Raw genomic sequence first — 20,484 nt, 5'->3', positions numbered from 1 at the left:
GACATTTTTATAAATTGCATTAATGCCTGGCTTAATAGAAAACAGGGTTTCAAATGCGCTTCTGCATTTTATTAAAATATGCTATTCTGATTGAAGTATATAAAGAAATCCAGTGCCACTGATTAGCTGGAAAAGGAAGGTATATTTTGGCAATCTTTGCAGGTAAATGTGGATATTCTTTGACACGACACCAATACTCCAATGTACTTTTGTGAGAGAATGAGAATGAAAAGAGCAAATAACATCTTCCTCTTCTTATGAAAATAGTTTGACATCATAGATATGCCCCGAAAATCACCAGGGCGCTCCGAACTACACTTTGAAGGCCACTGCTTTAGGATTAGGGTTGCTGGATTATATAGTATGTGTATGTTTAACTTTATGGATTCATTTATTTATTAAAGATTTTATTTCATTTTTTAAAAAGATTTTATTTATTTATTTAGCAGAGGGAGAGAGGGCACAAGCAGGGGGAGCAGCAGGCAGAGGGAGAAGCAGGCTCCCCGCTGAGTAAGGAGCCCTATGTGGGACTTGATCCCAGGACCCTGGGATCACGACCCGAGCTGAAGGCAGATGCTTAACTGGCTGAGACAGTCAGGCATCCCAAAGATTTTATTTATTCATTTGAGAGAGAGACACAGAGAAAGACAGAGAGAGCACAAGCAGGGGGGAGAGGCAGAAGGAGAAGCAGACTGCCTGCTAAACGAGGAGCCCAATGTGGGGCTCGATCCCAGGACCCAGAGATCATGACCTGATCTGAAAGCAGATGCTTAACCATCTGAGCCACCCAGGTGTCCCTAAGAGCACTATTTTAATGTAGTACTAACTTCTATTAACTTATCTCTCTCTCTCTTACTAATGGAGATGGGCAAGTTTTCATTTTTTATTGGCAGTAAATTCTTGTTTTGTGAAAATTTGTCCCTATTTTTCAGAGACAAATAACAGAATTCAGGAATATAAAATCGATTAAGAATCATAACTACAGGAGAATTTCATTTTGGATAGGGCTTTTACTACATTTTTTGTTTGAATACACAGTATACCTTTCTTGCAATAAAACATATCTAATAATAATTCCATTATTATAATATCTCTATTATCTTCCCCACTTGATAAACTAAAAACTGTAAGAATAAATATACATAGATAATAAATCAAGAGAGAAATCAATAAATAGAATGCTGAAGGAAATGGTTAGAATTTTAGCTGATTTTACTTCAAAAATTTTAGGTTTCAAATCACAGAAGCAAAAGATATCTCCAAGGCCCCTACTCAGCACTAAAAATAAATAATCAGAATTAGAGCAATGGGTAGTGCTGTTTTTGATGCAACACCAGTGAGATGATGTCAGGGTTTTATCAAATGTAATAATAATTAAATGATTGACTCATGTCAGAATGCCAGAAACAAGACTACTAAAACACTGTCAAGTTATGAAATTTAATGCTAAAGAAATCACCTTATTATACTTAGAAGATGCTCAGTATAGTACATATACTAGTCCTGAGACAAATTTTGTTAACCTCTAATTTAGAATGTAAGGTACATCAATAAAGTGATTCGTGTGGAAGGAAAAGAGTATGTTAAAAAAAATTTATCTTTGGTTCGAAACAACCTGACTTGTTAAATTACTAGGAAAGTAATACACAAATTAACATTATCAGTGGGAAATTAAGATATAGAAAAAAGTAATGTTGAATTGCTTAATTTTAGTTACCATTTCTCCTAACCATCACAAATATAACTCCCCTTCCTTGTACATTTCTATTGACCTATATACTAGGAAGTTATTCAAACTGTTCCAAAGTTTTGCAGAAGTTTCTTAGACGTGGTTATGAGGGAAGGAGACACTTCATCACTCCAATACATATTTCAAATAGAGCATCCTCATTTTAATCTGTTTCATATATTGGCATTCATCATGCATTTACTTTAAGGGATCCACTGCATTATTTTTAATATAAAAAGCTCACTTTCATTAACTAGGAAGCATTTTGCCTTCTCACAGGTATAATTATATAACAATATAGCTAATCACATTTAAAGAAAATTTAGAACACTTCCTTCTGGGTTTTACATCAGTCATACTGATATTTTATCCTCCATACTAAGTGATGTTATCCCAACTCATCAGAAGTCATTTATTCAGCAACTTCATCTTTCTGTAGAATAGACAGACGAAACAAGGACAAACAATAAAAAACTGAAAAAGCCAAAAGAGACTGTTTTAACCAATGAGGACCACAGCCCTTCTGCCTTTCCTTGATTAATAATACTCTGACTCTAGAGAGGATCTCTGAATAAGTATAGCAAGTACTGGGCTGATGACAAAGAATTTTTTCCAACCCCACCCCTCTGTCTGCCTGTTTCCATTAGCTCACACTGTCCTGGGAGGACACGGTAATGTGTACTGCAAATTTCTGGGCAAAAGCAGTTAAGAAGGAGTGCCTTTTCCATCTTCTACTCTCCTACCTGCCTGCAGGGAATCAGTGACCCAGGAGACCTTAGATCCTTGAATAAGTGGATGGTGCAGTGACATCCCACTTTCCTTAATTGCACTTTATAAAGGTATGGGTGTGAGAAATAAATTTTTATTGCGTTAAGTCACTGAGATATTGAGATTAATCTACTATAGCAATCAGCATTACCTTAATCAACATAAAAATGCTTAGTCCTTTCCCTTAATAATTACTTTTACCTATTTAAAGGAAAAATAGCTCTCTATCTTTGATTAACAGATTGAATTAATGAGAATCATTCAAACTCTGGCTAATGATATCACACATCTTGAAGACGAACTGTAGTGTTACATGTAAATAAAGTTCAAAGGATAAGCTCCTAGAATGTTTATGTTTAGAAAAACTGAATTTTTATGAAAAATGAAATAGGACTATAGAATAAGATTATGTATATGTAATATATACATGTGTAGGTACATATTATCTACATATGTAGGGTATGTTTAAAATACTGAGAATCTACCTAATAGCTGTGGGATAAATTGGGGCTCTTTCACTTTTCTGTTTGCAAAGAGACTTTAAGGGAATGAAGGATCAAATTTTTCAGTGGTAAAATGACATGACAAAAGAATGAACTAAACTTAATACTAGCCTGCTTTTCATATCCAGTACTGGTTTGTCTATCATATTTAGAGTAGATTAATATGAGTGACAATTAATAACCCCTTTTAAAAAAAGCCTTTAGATGCAAATTAATAATCAGGATAGCTTACCAAGAAGAATGTAAGGCTGGCAAATAAGCGCAAGAAAAGATGTTCAACATCATTAGCATTAAGGAAATGTACATTAAAAGCACAATGAGATACCACTGCATACCTACCAAGTTGGCTAAAGTAAAAACTACTAACAATATCAAGTGTTGATGAGAATGTGGAACAACTGGGACTCTCACACTGCTGGCAGGAATGCAGAATGATAACAGACACTCTGGAAAATGGTTTGGCAATTTCTAATAAAGTTACACACTTATACCCTAATACCTGCAATTGTACTCCTGGGCATTTACTTTAGAGAAATGAAAACTTATGTTCAAACAAAAACCTGTACACATATGTTCATAGCAGCTTTAGTGGTGAAAGCCAAAAGATGGAAATAACCCAAATGCCTGTCAATAGGTGAATGGATAAAACAAACTGGTATATACACATAGTGGAGGAGAACTGAACCAACCATTAATTTAAAAAATGCACCAACTATTGATTCAAAGAACTTGGATTAATTTCAAAGGCATCACGGTCAGTGAAGACATTACGCTTACCCAAAGACTTTATGCTCTAAAGGGTTACATACTTTATGATTCCATTTATTTGGAAATCTCAAAAACACAAAACCACAGTGATGGAAAACAGAGCAGTGATTTCCAGGAGATGCAGGTAGGGCAAGAATCTAACTATAAAGGGAAAACATGAAGAAAAGAGGGACAATATGAAGAAAAGGGGTTTCTTTTTTTATAGGGGATATTTTAAAGGGGGATGATGTAAGGGGATATTTTAAAAAGGGATGATGAAAACTGTTCCGTATCTTGATTGTAGTGGTGATTACATAAATCTAGACACATGTTAAAATTCATAATTTTATATAAAAGGAAAATAAGTCAATTCTACTAGATAATAATTTAAAAAATAATAATATGGCAAAGAATAGAGTTTGTGGTAATATTTTTCTTAAGCAAATGCTAGAAAAGCACAAACATTAAGGCAAATCATAGTGATAAAGAAGTAACAATTCTTTAATAAACATGAAAGATTTCTAAATTCTACATGTGCTTTGGTAATGAAGGATCATCCAATGTGTTGTATTACCAGTGGGCACAGTATACTATAAATTAAAAAAAAAATCACTAGAAGAGTAAAAAACGGGAGGTAAAAAATTCAAATAGTTAAAAGTTAACTTCTGTAACTAAGAAATTAGGACTTCCCAAGGAATGGACTACATAACAGGCTAATGCACATTAATCCTTAGCAGTTTTGGACCCTGGAATTTTGTTGTTAAGCTTTCTCAGAAATTCCAAGCACTATTTAAAACGAGGAAGACTGTGAAGAAAAATGTGGTATGTCAACAGTAAGTCCAGTGTGAAATATTATACTCTTTTTCTTAATGATATCTCTTCATACTGATCTCCAAAAGGGGGTTTTGTATATAGTGGAAAGCACACTGGACCAGGAGTTCATATCATTCCACCTTAGGCCTATTCTTTAACAGTCCATATGTACTAGCCTTTTCTCCTCAAACAATGTAGGCTGTAACATCAAACAAGATCTTGCCACTTTCCATCTCAGTGATCTGCTTAAAAGACTCAATGAACAATTTCTGCTGATGATCTTGAAATGCTACAGTAATACAGGCAAACAGTTGTCCAAACAACATATACAGCATCACAACCATTCAGAAATCATTAAGAAACCATGACATAATACTTAGTGGAGATCGAATTATGGTCCTTATGAAAGGGTCAAAGTAGGGAACATCCATAATTCCAAAAGAAGAATAGTCACTTAAAGACATATTCAAAGTGAAATGAATGGTTTATGCAAATAGATTCCAAACATTTAAATAAAAAAATAAGACTATTAAAATACAAGAAGAAAAAAGAAGTAAATATTTAAATGACTTGAAAATGTGGGGAAAGGTTTTCCAAGTAAGACATCAAAGAAAGAAAACAACAAAAAACAACCAATAATTCTGATTATACAAAGAACATTTATATTCCAAGCAACAAGATATACAAAATTTAAAAATTTCCATTGATAAATTATTGTAACAAATGACATAAGGCTAAGAATATTAACATAGAAAAAAGCTTATAAATTAAAATGAACTAGAGATCTGCTCTACAACATTGTGCCTCTAATTAACAATACTGTGTTGTACACTTAAAAATTTGTTGAGACAATAGATCTCATATGTTATGTGTTTTTTACCACAACAAAAAACATAACACAACAAAAAGATGCGGAAACATAAAGAAAGGCAATTTTACAGATATATAAATAATAATCAGAGATATAACTGTATGACAATTTAAAATAATAATCTGAAAAAATAACACTGTTGCCAAATGTTGACTATATGAACTCCATTTTTCACACAGACATTTACTCAGTATCCAAGTCTTCTGCTAGAATAGGAGCTTAAAACAAATATATTCCCTGGATCTCAGAGAAGAATCTAATGGGAAGATAAATAATTATCAACTATAACAATTCAGTAATTGGTTTGACTAAGAATACACACACAGGGTCAGATGCTGAGGGGCAAGAAGAAGGACTCCGTCTTAGTTAGGAAGAGTGATAATGGTTAAGAAAAACTTTCTAGAGAAGCAAAAGTGTATACTAAATCTTTAAAGAAGGATGTAAGATTTAATTTGGCAACAAAGGGAAAGTGTAGGTTGAAGGAATAGAAATTTCAAAAAAAGCTTCACCAACAAACTCAAAAGGCTGGTACAGTGTAAGTGAAAGCATATACTAAGGCTAGATCAGCAGAAACCAAATCACAGAGGGCCTTATATGAGGGTGACTATACAACCTGCTTTATGCCTATGTCTTGGAATAATTAAGAAGTACCCCCTTTCACTTTCAGAAGAACACTTGTTTGGACAATAACAAGGTCACCTCACTATGACAAAAAAATCTGGAAGTAATCCTAAGAATACTAGGTAATGCACAGATAGTAACATGTTCACATTTGAACAGAAGAGTAACATGATCAGGTGTTTCAAAAATATCCCACTCACAACAGCAAAGAGAAGTGCTTCTGTTTGTTTTGTTAAGATATTTTAGAATAATATTCAATACTTCAAAATAAATGTATAAAGCGTAAAAAGATTAAGCTATGAACAGACAACCAAATTTAAGAACTAGTATGATATCAATAACTTTGTATCCACCTATGATCTTGCCCCTGTTCCTTGGGGCTGACAAACTATTCTACTAAATTTCATGTATATCCATGTCCTGACTCTTAAAAAAATAGTTTTATCATATATACGTATCACTGGACATACACTTTAATTTTTCTAGTTTTTGAGCTTTTCAAAAATGGTGTAACACTGTATGTTGTCATTCGAAGGAACAGATGTACTTCACCCTAGCCATGCCTCTGAAGGATCTATAAAGATTTAAAAAAAAACAACAAATTTTCATGCTCCACCCCTGAAGATTTAGGATCAACAGAAACAATTCAACAATCTTTTTAAACAATTAATTTTAATTAAAATAATATTTACAATCATTCTATGTAACTTTGCTAGAGAGCTGAAAAATAAGAATAAAGATTGTATCAATTTGTGGCTCTCAGTTCTGAGATTTCCACCATGTGATAAATGTTTTCTTTCGTTATTGTGTTTTGGTCTGGGGCTCTCTAAATCTCAAAATATACATTGGTCAGGCTTTGAAATGGCCTTCATTAAGTATGAGAAATAATTAGTCTTATTTTTATCCTTTTGCATTTGGATAAAATTAAGGTATAAATTATATACAAAGAAAAATCTGTTTTCAACATACAGTTCTACAGTTTGTTTTTTTTTTAAAGATTTTATTTATTTATTTGACAGAGATAGAGACAGCCAGCGAGAGAGGGAACACAAGCAGGGGGAGTGGGAGAGGAAGAAGCAGGCTCATAGCGGAGGAGCCTGATGTGGGGCTCGATCCCATAACGCCGGGATCACGCCCTGAGCTGAAGGCAGACGCTTAACCGCTGTGCCACCCAGGTGCCCCTACAGTTCTACAGTTTTGACAAATGTATAGCCAGGTAACATCAAAACAATCAAGAAATTGAATAGTTCCACCAACCCTTAAATTCCCTCATGCCCTTCTGTAGTAAGCCCCTTGCCCCATTCTGGATATCTGTTTTCTGACTCTCTGGTTTTGCCTTTTTCAGAATGTATAATAAAATTACATAGCATGTAGTTTTGTGCATCTGGTTTCTGTGACTCTGTATAATGTTACTGAGAATCATCCATGCTGTTGCATGTAAGAGTAGCACCTTCCATTTTATTGCTGAGAATTACTCTATCGTATGGATGATAATACAGTTTGTTTTTAATACCTTTACCAGTTGAACATTTGAGTTGTTTGCAGTTTTGGGCAATTTTGAACACAGCTGCTATACACATTATGGTATAGGGTTTTTTGTTGTTGTTGTTGTTTTTAAAAGATTTTATTTATTTTAAAGAGATATAGAGAATGAACAGGGGGAGGGGCAGAGGAAGAGGTAGAGAGAATCTTAAGCAGGCTCCCCGCTGAGCGCAGAGCTAAGCCCAGGGCTTGATCTCAAGACCGTGAGATCATGACCTGAGTTGAAATCAAGAGTTGGAAGCTTAGCCAACTGAGCCACCTAGGCACCCCTCTAGTATAGGTTTTTATGTGAACCTAAGTTTTCATTTCTCTTGGATAAATACTCAGGAAAGGGACTGCTGGGTCAGAAAAGTGTCTGTGTAACTTTATAAGAAACTGTCAAACTGCTTTCTGAAGTGAATGTACCATTTTGCATTCCTACTAGCAAGGTATGAGCTCCACTGCTCTTGAAATGATTTGTAGTATTATCTCATTGTGCTTTTAACATGCATTTCTCTAATGACTAATGATAAATTGCCTTTCTTGTGTTAATTTGTCATCTATCTTCTTTGGTGAAATATTGGTTGCTTTTCTTACTACTGAATTTTGAAAGATCCTTATCTTTTTGAGTACAAATCTGTTATCAGGTATGTGATTTATAATTATTTCCCAGTCTCATATTTGTCTTTTCAATTCTCTTAATACTGTCTTTCAAGAGCAGAAGTGCTTAATTTTGTTGAAAGTGTATTTCTGAAATTTTTCAATTATGGATCATGCTTCTGACGTATTTAAGAAATTTTTGACTAACGTAAAGGTCACAAAGACTTTAACGTTTGTGTTCTTTTTCAGATGCTTTATACTCGTAGGTTTTACACTTAGATTTATAGTCTAAATGGCCTACTGAGTTAATTTTGTATATGATGTGAAGTGTGAACTGAGATAAACTATTTCAGCACCATTTGTTAAAAAGATTATCTTTTCCTCAAAGAACTACTCTAGCACCTTTGTCAAAAATCAACTGACTACATATATGTGAGTGTATTTCTTTCTGGATTCTCTATATTGCTCCTTTGATCTATATGTCTATCCTTTCTTCAGTACCACACTATCAAAGTTACTGTTTAGTCTTGAAATCAGGTAGTGTAAATATTCTAACTTTGTTGTTCTTTTTCAAAATTCTTTTGGTTATTTTATTTCTTTTGCCCTTCCACATAAATTTTATGAATCAAGCTGTCGGTTTCTGCAAGAAATCCTGTAGAGATTTTAAATGGAACTGTGTTAATCTAAGATCAGTTTGGGGAAAACTGACATCTTAACAATACTGAGTCTTCTAATTCATGAACATCATATATCCTCATTTATTAAGATCTTCAATTTCTTTCATTAGAGTTTTATAGTTTTCAGTATACAGATCTTGCACATATTTTGTTAGATTTATACTTAAGTATTTAATTTTTTTTGGTGCTATTGCAAATGGCACATGTTCTTAAAAGCTCAATTTCCAGTTACTAAGCAAGTACTTTTTAAATTTAAAAAGCAAGAGATGTACATAGTAAAATATCCAACAGTATAATGGTGTTCTATTCAAATTAAGCTTCTTGACCACTACAGATCTGGTTTTCCACTAAGAAAGTCACTGCTGAACTGTTCCTTATGTATCATTCCAGAAATAATCTGTCAATTAATAAATGTTCATATATGGAGATTTTATCACCCCTTTAAATTTATATACCATTCTGCTCGTTGCCTTTTTCATTAAATTTTGTCTCACATAGAATACTTCACATCAATAATATTAATCTTATTTTTTAAATTTATAGTTACATAGCATTGCATAGAATCAAAACTATCTTACCAAAGCTAACTGGTCCTCTATTGATTGACACTTAGATTATTTTAAGTTTTAAATTTTTATAAATAATGCTATGATGAACATCTTTGTAGCTACATCTTTTTACACATGTCCAAGTATATATCTGTGTCTAAATTCCTAAATTATAAGTGTTGCTTAAGGATATGTCTACTTTTAATTTTGACAGGTTGACAACCTTCTAAAATGATTACACCAATTTATTCTTACAATGGTATCTGAGAGTATGTCAGTATTTAAAAACAAAAAACCAACAACTCCGTAAGGTTTTCAGATACACATGATACATTGAAAATTACTGGAACAGAACCTAGATTAGACAGAGGCTGAAACGAATGTTACTAAGACAAAAGAGGTAACTACTACTGTGATTCACAAGAGAAAATATGAAGGTTAAACTAAGGAAATGATAAACTAAGATTAAAGTAAGGAAATGATAGTAGGGCTAAAAGACTGAGGGCAAAAGAGACATTGAGGAGGTAGAATTTTTTAAAAAGGCAAAAAATCTCTTGAGATTAAGGACTGCTTCTAATATATCCTTATGTCTTCAGGATCTGACACTCATACACATTTTTGGTGAATAATGAATAGGTAGGTGGTAGTCTGGATGTGTGTGTAAGTGGTGGCAAAATTTTGATATGGGATGCCTAAGGAAGAGTCAGAAGTGGGTAAATGAAATAATTTCTCAACTCAGTCAAGGAAATAAGTATGTAGTCTTCTAAGGAAAGCATCAACATGCTTCTAAAGAAAGTATGATTGCATTATTTACACAAGTCATAATCTATCCTAGAGCAATAATGCCACTGAAGTTAAACTCAACCCCTGTATTATGTTCAGTTTAAAGAAAAGTGAAGGAGCCAAGATGCCCTTCAACAGACGAATGGATAAAGAAGATGTAGTCCATATATACGATGGAGTATTACTCAGCCATCAGAAAGGATGATTACCCAATATTTGCATCAACATGGATGGAACTGGAGGAGATTATGCTAAGTGAAATAAGACAAGCAGAGAAAGACAATTATCATATGGTTTCACTTATTTGTGGAACGTCAGGAACAGCATGGAGGACATCAGGAGAAGGAAGGGAAAAATGAAAGGGGGGAAACCAGAGGGGAAGACAAACCATGTGAGACTATGAACTCCGGGAAACAAACTGAGGGTTTTGGAGGGGATGGAGGTGGGGGGATGGGTTAGCCTGATGATGGGTATTAAGGAGGTCACTTATTGCATAGAGCACTGGGTGTTATACGCAAACGATGAATCATGGAACACTACATCAAAAACTAACGATGTACTATATGGTGGCTAACATAATAAAAAAAATTAAGAAAAAGAGAAAGAAATGTGTTGATTTCCAGTTCATGATGACAGATTAAGTACCAGTATTTAATCTCTCCCCACAATTCTCACTGAAAAAATACAAAAGATGTTTAGAAAAAATAAAAAAAAAAAAAAGAGTTTGACATGGGGCAAACATCAGAAGGGATGGGATATCATAAAGAGCAGTAGCAAATTAGTACAAAAAAATGTGAAGAGACACTGAACAGAATTTAAAAGCTTGGTTTGAGTGGGTATCCAATAGCTATGTGACATTAGGCAATTTATTTAATATCTCTATGTTTCAGTTTCATCATCAAAAAAGAATAATGATACATATTCCATAGGGTTGTCCTAAGGCTTAAACAAATAAATACACATAAAGACTTAAAATATTACCTGGTACATAATAAGCACAAAACAGAAGTTTTTTATTACTTATGCCCTGAGAGGCCCCAAGTTAGTGACACATGATTACAATTCCCTCTTTATGGGTTTACTCACACTGTTTTGTTATACAGCAAATATTCACCAAAACAATTTACAAATGTTCTTTATTGATTTTCAATTTTTAGAATCAATTCAGACAATTCTGGAAACTATATATTAAAGCAGAAGTCTAATATTTTATTTTTCTTAGATGTTACCTAAGACAAGGTATAAACTTATATGTATACCAACAGGAAACAGGCACAAAATCACAAAACAAATTAAGAAGAATTTAAATATTTGTTGTCTTTCTTTTACTAAAAATTGTATGAAGAAATACTATAATAAATTCTGAAATGTGGGTTGTTTACCAGCTAGTAATTACTTGTGTTATGGAATTGCAGTAACTTTTAATACTTATCATAGGTTAAAAATTCATTAGCATATGGGAGGGCACAAACAGATGCCAGATGCCATATTCTTATTCCTGAAAGAATGGAAATGCTCAAAAAAATATTGAAAAGCACACAGGAGGAGGTTTGAAAGGAATTCCCTCTGGCTAATTCTGCAACAATTTGAGCACCAAAATAAATAATAAAAGGAGTCCATTTTAACTAGCTGGACAGAATAGGAATAAAGTAGCAATCCATGAATTCATATGAATGTTAAAAAATGAATGAGTGAATGGAGAGGGCATTATAGCAGAGGGCCAAAAAATTAATGACATAAATAAATGACAGTTAGAAAATTACCATTTAATTTACCATTTTGTGACCATGACAGAAATAAACGACTCAGACAAGAATCATAAATAGATGCTAACATTGTATCAAAGTTTGTAAGAAACAGGAATACTTACACAGCCTTAAGGAATCTTTCCACATTAAAAATGAAAATGGAAATTACATAGGACAGACTTGGCAGAATCTACCTTACTAAAGTAATCAAAGTTAATATCACAAATAGCAAACAAACTGATATCATGTGCCTCCTGATGTGATGCACTGAAGACAAATATCATTTACTGTAGCATTCCTACCAAGAATTCATTATATGGATGATTAGACAAAACTAAGTTGAGTACATTCTATAAAATAACTGCTTGTACTCTTCAAAATGTCAATGTCATCAAAGAAAAGGAGAAGAAAGCATTCCAGATTAAAAGAGACAAAAAAAAAAAAGATATAACAACTAAATGCAATGTGTTATTCCTTGACTTCTGGCCTGGGAAAAAACTGCTATAAAGAATATTATTACTAATTTTTATATATGCATATTTATGTAAAAATAAAAACATATGTAGAGAGAAAGTATGCAAGTATGTAGCTGTGGAAAACTATTGCCAGAGTAGATGAATCAGGTGAAGGGGTAAGAATTAATTTTTCCACTATAACTTTTGTATAATTTGACTTTAAAAATTATTATAAAATTAGGTAAATTCTTCTAAACTTCAATCATATTCTAAAGCTATAATAGTTAAAACAGTACTGGCATGAGAAAAGATCAGTGGAAGAGGAAAGAAAAAAAAATTCAGCTAACTCTGAAGAGTGGGACAAAGAAGCTTCTAGTTAAATGGTTACCATGGAAAACAGAGTCAAACATATGGACAATAAATTAGACAGATAGACAATAAATCTTAACTACCTTCAGAATGTGAAGCATGACTAAAGGTAGATATTCTGGTAGTTATTTGATATACCTGCTCTAAAAGGGTACTTTCTTTGAATTCTAATTTAAAGTACAGAATGGCAATCTAGAAGAGTGAGCATGCATGGTCCTGTGAAGAACTCGTCGAATCCTGTATACTTTTTGAATTTTTAATACTGGGTATCTAAAGACATGTTTCTAGGAGCTGCTTAGTGGTACATAGTTTTTATTGCTAAAACAAACAAGTGTATAATCTAGTAGTGATGCACTAAAACTTCATACACGTGATTACAATTTTAAGAATATGTCTAATGACACAAATAGTAAGATATTCCATGATCATGGATTGGAAGAACATATATCGTTCAAATGTCCATACTACACAAAGCAAATTACAGAATTAATGCAATCCCTATCAAAATACCAACAGCATTTCTCACAGAACTGGAACAAAGAATCCTAAAATCTGTGTGAAATCACAAAAGACCTCGAAGAGCCAAAGCAGTCTTGACAAAAAAAAGAACAAAACTGGAGATATCACAATCCCAGATTTCAAGATACACTACAAAGCTGTAGTAATCAAAACAGTATGGTACTGGCACAAAAACAGATATATAGATCAATGGAACAGAACAGAAAGCCCAAAAATAAACCCAAAATTGTATGGTCAATTAATCTTCAATAAAGAAGGCAAGAATATGCAATGGGAAAAAGACAGTCTCTTCAACTAATGGTGCTGGGAAAACTGGACAGCAACATGCAGAAGACTGAAACTGGACCACTTTCTTACACCATACACAAAAATAAACTCAAATTGATTAAAGACCTAAATGTGAGAGGGAAACCATAAAATTCCTAGAAAAAAGCAGAGGCAATAATTTCTCTGACACTGGCCATTACAACATTTTTCTAGATGGGTCTCCTGAGGCAAGGGAAACAAAAGCAAAAACAAACAATTGAGACTATATCAAAATAAAAAGCTTCTGCACAGCAAAGGAAACAATCAACAAAGCTAAAAGGCAACACACTGAATGGAAGAACATATTTGCAAATGACATATCTGATAAAGGGTTAGTATCTAAAATATATAAAGAACTGATACAACTCAACAACTAAAAAACAAATAATATACTTAAAAACTGGGCAGAGGACAGCAACAGATATTTCTCCAAAGAAAAGAGAGATGGCCAAAAGACACACGAAAAGATGCTCATTATTACTTATCATCAGGGAAATGCAAATCAATACTACAATAAGATATCACCTCACGCTTGTCAGATTAGCTAAATCCCAAAACACAAGAAACAAGCAGCATTGGTAAGGATGTGGAGAAAAAGAACCCCTTGTGCACTGTTGGTGGGAATACAAAGTGGTGTAGACACTGTGAAAGACAGTATGGAGGTTCCTCAAAAAATACTAATGATCCAGTAATTCTCCTACTGGGTATTTACCCAAAGAATACAAAAATACTAATTCAAAAGGATCTTTGCACCCCTATGTTTATTGCAGCATTATTTACAATAGCAAATTATGGAAGCTGTCTGTGTCCACTGATAAGATGAATGGATAAAGAAGAGGTGAGATATATGCATGTATATATACACAATGGAATATTACCTTCATCATAAAAAAGAATGAAATATTGCTATTTGCAACAACATAGATGGAGCTACAGAATAGAAAGCTAAGACAAATATGTCAGTCAGAGAAAGACAAACACTGTATGATGTGGAATTTAAGAAACAAAACAAATGAACAAAGAAAAAAAAGAGACAAGCCAAAAAAAGAGACTCTAACTATAGAGAACAAACTGATGGTGAGTAGGGAAATGGGTGAAATAGGTGAAGGAGATTAAGAGTACACTTATCATGATAAGCATTGAGTAATGTTTAGAATTGTTGAATCACTATATTGTAATCCTGAAATTAATCCTGTATGTTAACTATAGTGGAGTTTAAAATAAAAAGAGTATGTGTCCAAGATTAAGAAAGTTTAAGCAAATGTCACATGTATCTGTTCTCTTACTCAAACTAAAATAAAATGGGGTAAATAATACATACGCAGTGAAAATAAGTAATGGAAAACCATGATAACCAAAGAAGACAATGATGTGAGACTGTCACAAGTTCTATGACGATAAATGATGGTGTAGTGAATTAAAAAAGAAATTTTGACATAGCTACAATCCCCAGATGAAACAGAGATGTGCTATCCTCATTATTTTGTTGAGGAAAATGAGGAAACCAAAACAAGGAATATCTTTATCAATCCCTTTCAACTTTGAAGAACAGCTTGGGAATATTAGTGAATAGTATTTAGGCTACTGAAAAGTTTGAGATAAGACAGGATGGAAGTTGAAGAGTCAGCAATAAATGAAGTAAAACAACAAAGTTAAATATTTAGCTTCTTTCCACAAACTATAATAACACCTATAATCATAATCAAGGACATCTGTTATTAAGAATGGCTGTTAAATTAAGTAGGGATCAAAACCATGAATTAAAACAACTTAAAAGAATTAATCATAGCAATGATAAAGCATTGCTTCTGTGATTAACTTTTAATATGCTATCATAATTGTTATATCTGTTGAAATTCTCACTTAGTATAATAAAGTGTCATTTAGTATAATAAGATAAGACCACCTCTAAACACCACCTGTAGCTAACTATGGATTGATATCTTGGTCTAATGAATGAGTATATGCAGTATACAAAATAACTTTAATTCTTAGAAAAGACTGTTATTGCTAAGTAACAATAATTGTGTCAATTAAAATTAACTCTAATAAATGTAACCGTTAACAATTGTAATAATTACAATTGTTAAGTAACAACAACTTAATTCTTACATAGAATTAAATTGACTATTTTAAATTTCTTCTGAGAAATTTGGTGAATTCCTGCTCTTTCCATTCCAACATATATATGAATGCAAAAAGGTCTAAAGTCTACTAAAGGTTTCAAGCTTACTTAATTATGGTTCTACTACAAAAAGTACGCCATACCTAAGGCTTACTATTATCAATATCTAGAACAGTGCCTGGAATACAGCCATACTAGGAATTTTCATCAAACTGAATTGATTAAGTTCTGAAATTGCTACTATAGTAACTAATGGTATTTTTCCTAAAAGAGTAATACTGTTTACTTTAGTATTAAATGTTTGAAATACATTCTCTACTTTTTTCTGCTCAAACCTGAAAATATAATACATCTATCAGTAACATTCAATCACTAACATCTATCAATAATATTTAATCACTATGGCAATAATTCTCAAAGGAAGCAGCTACATTTAAGAATTATCAACTACTTTCTATGTAAGGCTTTTGATAATCCTGTGTGATTTCAGAGACACTTAGCTTTCTAAAATGACAAAGAAGGAATATCAATAAACTCCTACCTGTTCTGGCATTGCTCCATGTTCAATTCCAGTCTTCAATAATCTGTAGCAATTACCAAATAGATCCCATTTTGTGAGATCATGAGCACTAAAATAAACAAAAATGCATTAATTTTACTCTAGAGCAGAAGAAAATTTAAATTTGAGCTCAGTTTCAGTGGGTGGAAGTATAAAGTAACTTCAATTTCTTATAGAATCGAGAAAGATTGATAAATGTGCAAATAGAAAGAAAGGAAGAAGGAAACAAGGAAAGAGGATGGAAGGAAGAAAGGAAAGAAAAAGAAAGAAAGAAAAAGGGGAAAAGGGAAAGAGAAACAAGGAAAGTGAGAGGGGGAGAGGAGACAGAGAATACATAAGCTGATATTAGGAATTAATTAAAAGAAATCAATTAATAAAAATTCATACCTTTAAATGAAGATTACTACTACACAGTCAACCTAAGCCTGTACTCCCATTTCATTTTTCCTAGCATATTTTAAAATACATTTTAACAAATCCATTCACAATTTCAAAATATAAATACATGCGTATTTTTGAAAGAGAGACTTGTATTCACAAGAAAGACAAAACCAGAGGAAAGGAAACATGGCAAAGCTAGAAAACTTTAGTGTAGCTATAGGCTTCTTAATTGAAATAATGCTGACATTTTATTTTCTCATGAGTTCTACTACTAAAATTGTAGATCAATGCCTGTTAACTTTTATTTTGAAACACCAAAATATTTTTTTAAAAGGAGTTTTGACACTAGTTGTCAACTTTTATTTTCAAATGTTAAAATATTTTTAAAACTAAGAGTTTACTTCTCCACAGAATTCCAAACAGTATACTTGTATATAAAGAAATGTCTTAGATTTTAGACACAGTTTTTGAAATCTGAAGTATTCATTAATGTAAGGACTACACTTAAACATTCTTTTAACAACAAAGTCCTCTATTTTCCTTTCTTTATGGAGAAGATAAGCATACCTCATTAACAAGGGACATATAAATTACAATTTAAAAATAACATTTATTTCATTAATCTGAGCCTTTTTTCCTTATTCAAGTCCAGCTAGTCTGTCTACACAGTAAGAGCACAATAATAAATAGACAAACAAGAACGATTAAGGAAAAAAAGCTCATAGACATAACTTTCATGGCCTTCCCCAAAATATTTTTTCTTATTTATAAGATTTCTAAAAGCTATCAAATGCAAATAATACCTCTAAACTCCAGCTTATAGAGTAAGCCTAGTAATGGTACTGATTAACAAACTTGTACAGTGTACAGTGTATATTTGTTACACTGAGTGATAAATCTTACTCCATAAGTAATCAAATAATAAAACCCCATAATTTATCTGAAGAAAATCTGAATAATAAGAAAAAAATCACACCTCAGTATTTGTCTAAAACTTCCCACTGTAAAAAGGATGTTAAATATTATAAAAATAATCTATTTTATGTTGGCTAAAAAATGTTATTAACCAAATCGAAATAAAATTACATACTTATGAAAAGACGTTAACCGCTTTAATGTGGAAAGAACATTGTAAATATCATCATCATCAGCTTCTTCTCCCTATAAATAAAATAGACATTATTTCATTACCATAACTTTACTTATCCTGAAATTCACATGGAAGTCTATTACTACTGCCTAAAAGAATGCTCTTTCATTATATAAAGAATACATATTCACTGTTGGTAAATAAGAAAGTACAAATAAGCAAAAAACCAAAAAAAAAAAACCACCCATAATTGTTAACACTCAGAGACAGCCACTTTTGCACTTTAAACAATGCTGTAAACATTAACATTGTATACTTTTCTGATTAATACTTTAGGATAAATTCATTGAAGCTGCTGAGTGAAAAGGTATGTACTTCAAAGATTTTAATAGTTATTCAAAGATTTTATTGATTGTCAGTTACTTTTGTAGCTCAAAATCACAATGAAAAATCAAAAATTGTTGAAAAAAATTAAAAGTTAAAATTAAAAGTTAGAAGCAGGAAAAAACTGGTTACATGGATTAAAAAGAAAATCCTATCAGCCTGGCCATCAGAGCACAGAAAACTGTGGGGGTTCTCAAATTGCTTACACTGATTGGAGGTAGAAGGCAAGAGGCGGGAATCCTAAGAATAATTATAAAAATAACCAGTTGGAGATGTTTGCTGTTATCCTAGGCATACCACTGGTAAGTGGCTGTCCCTTACAAGCACACTTAATTTTTATGTTCTATTTATTAGCACGTCATAACAGTTCAGTAATATTAAAATGTAAATTAGGCTCCAGGAAAATTGAAAAATGAATTAAGAAAAGCCAGACTTTAAAAAGAAAAAAAAATTAGCTTTTATGAAAAAGTTTTTTTTATTTTTTTATTTTTTAAGGGGGGAATGGAGAGAGAGACAGAGAGAGAGAATCTTAAGCAGGCTCCGTGCCCAGTGTGGAGCCTGATGCAGGGCTCTATCTCACAATCCTGAGATCATGACCTCAGCTGAAACCAAGAGTCAGACGCTTAACTGACTGAGTCACCCAGGCACCCCGAAACAGGTTTTTAAAATAAAGTATAACCAAAGTTAACGTTTATAGGATGAACAGTTGCAATAATGCTAAGATTTGAAAAAGACAGAGAATTCCACTAGATTTTATTTTATGGAAACGATCTGCACATTCAACTTTGAATAATTATTAGCCAAAATTATCATATACACGTGTTTACTTTAAAACAGACCTCTTGCAGTAGATCTTCCACAGAATGATTGAATCGATCTACAAACTCATCAATCAGCTGACTTCGAGCTATGTCAACTCTGTTTTGGATGGTATACTCTTCACTGCATAAGATGCTATAGGTTTTACTGCAGGCTTCTAGAACATCTGATTCTACATGTTTCTCCACAACAAACTTAATCTGTTTTAATAAAGCATCCAGATGCTGAGGAGGAAAAAAAGAAAAACTATGATATTTACATTAATAAAAATAAGCATTTGTCAAATAGTAAGCCTATAGATTACATGAAAATGAAATAATCCAGTTATTTAAACTGACTATAATAGAATTTTGATTTCATAATGTCTTACCTTTTCCATTCTACCTGTGCTATAAATTTCTAGATCAAAATACTGTGGGATCTGTAGCAAGTTTGCTACCTTCTCTGCATCTGCAGAATACTAGAAGAAGGAGAAGCAAAGAAAAAAGAAGTTAACTACTTTAATAGTTTAGTAATAACCAAACTCAGTGGCATATTATCACAGAAATGTAAATGAAATTATACCTTTGATAGCAACATGGGAAGTGTGATAATAAAATGCTCAGTCAATTTGTTTCTATCATCAATTTGAGTTTTTCTTTCTTTGGCAGTTAGCACCTAGAAAAAAATTGCAATGGGCAAATAATATAATGTCACATAATAATTTATAAATCTAGAATGTTACACAGAACAATGAAGCATTGGTAATGTAGCTGAGAATTTTCAGAGGAGGTTAACAAATTACTAAAACAAATATCTCTAGTTTTATGCTTATTTCTAATTAACATGCAGTTATTACTTTATTAAATAGCTACTTAAGAATCACTAAAGCTTAGATAAATTACTACTTGTTTAGATTTAAAAAATTAACATTTCTATAAAACCAGTTATGAATATAAAAATATTGAAACAGTGAAATAATTTTTCCAGTTTTAACCTCAATATGTTAACAGTAATCTCCCCTTTGTTAAACACACTTTTCTAAAAATACTTTAAAAAGTAATGCTTTTTTTTACTGTCACCAGCTAATAAATTTTCACTTATTTTTTAAAGCATATACTAACAATGTCTCTGGACTCATTTGTTGTAGTTGTCCTTCTAAGTTCATAAGTCTGTTAGGCAACAATCAAGACACAGGGGTGAAGCCTTTCATCACTGAACCAACTGAAGCTGATAATGCCCATCACCTTTTCCCATATTCAACTAGCTAAACCATAAGTGGTTCCAAAAATAAAATATTAAAATGCAAGTTCAGTTAAGATAATCATTTCCCCAAGGTATTTTATATTTTGCTATTATCTTGAAGGAACCTAGCACCATGATGTTGAATGGCTTTATAGAACAAAAACATTCCAATAGAAATTAGCACTTTATAAATGTAAACCCTAATTTTTTTGAATCAATACAGCTTTTAATGTGTCTTTAAAATATCACAAATAACTCTGAAAAATCATTTGCCATCTTGCTGTTTCTGTAGCTGGACAACTTAGATCTCATTCATCAGCCTGC

General features: G+C 32.4%; 1 protein-coding gene across 2 annotated transcripts in view; it reads right to left on the bottom strand.

The window, feature by feature from the left end:
- STAG1 (stromal antigen 1) overlaps positions 1–20,484 on the bottom strand; it is a 467,337-nt gene that overhangs the window by 65,487 nt on the left and 381,366 nt on the right. For both annotated transcript variants that reach the window (XM_040636781.1, XM_040636782.1), the window contains 5 exons: positions 19,501–19,593; positions 19,307–19,396; positions 18,957–19,160; positions 17,734–17,804; positions 16,245–16,332 (listed from right to left, as the gene is read on the bottom strand). In XM_040636781.1, coding sequence (XP_040492715.1) covers positions 16,245–16,332; positions 17,734–17,804; positions 18,957–19,160; positions 19,307–19,396; positions 19,501–19,593 — 546 coding nt within the window. The remainder of the gene's footprint in view (positions 1–16,244; positions 16,333–17,733; positions 17,805–18,956; positions 19,161–19,306; positions 19,397–19,500; positions 19,594–20,484) is intronic.

Source organism: Ursus maritimus, unplaced genomic scaffold (genome assembly GCF_017311325.1).
Source record: "Ursus maritimus isolate PB19 unplaced genomic scaffold, ASM1731132v1 scaffold_20, whole genome shotgun sequence".
Classification (NCBI taxonomy): Eukaryota; Metazoa; Chordata; class Mammalia; order Carnivora; family Ursidae; genus Ursus; species Ursus maritimus.
The sequence above is the reverse complement of the archived record's forward strand: the minus strand, read 5'-3'. Positions and strand labels throughout refer to the sequence as shown.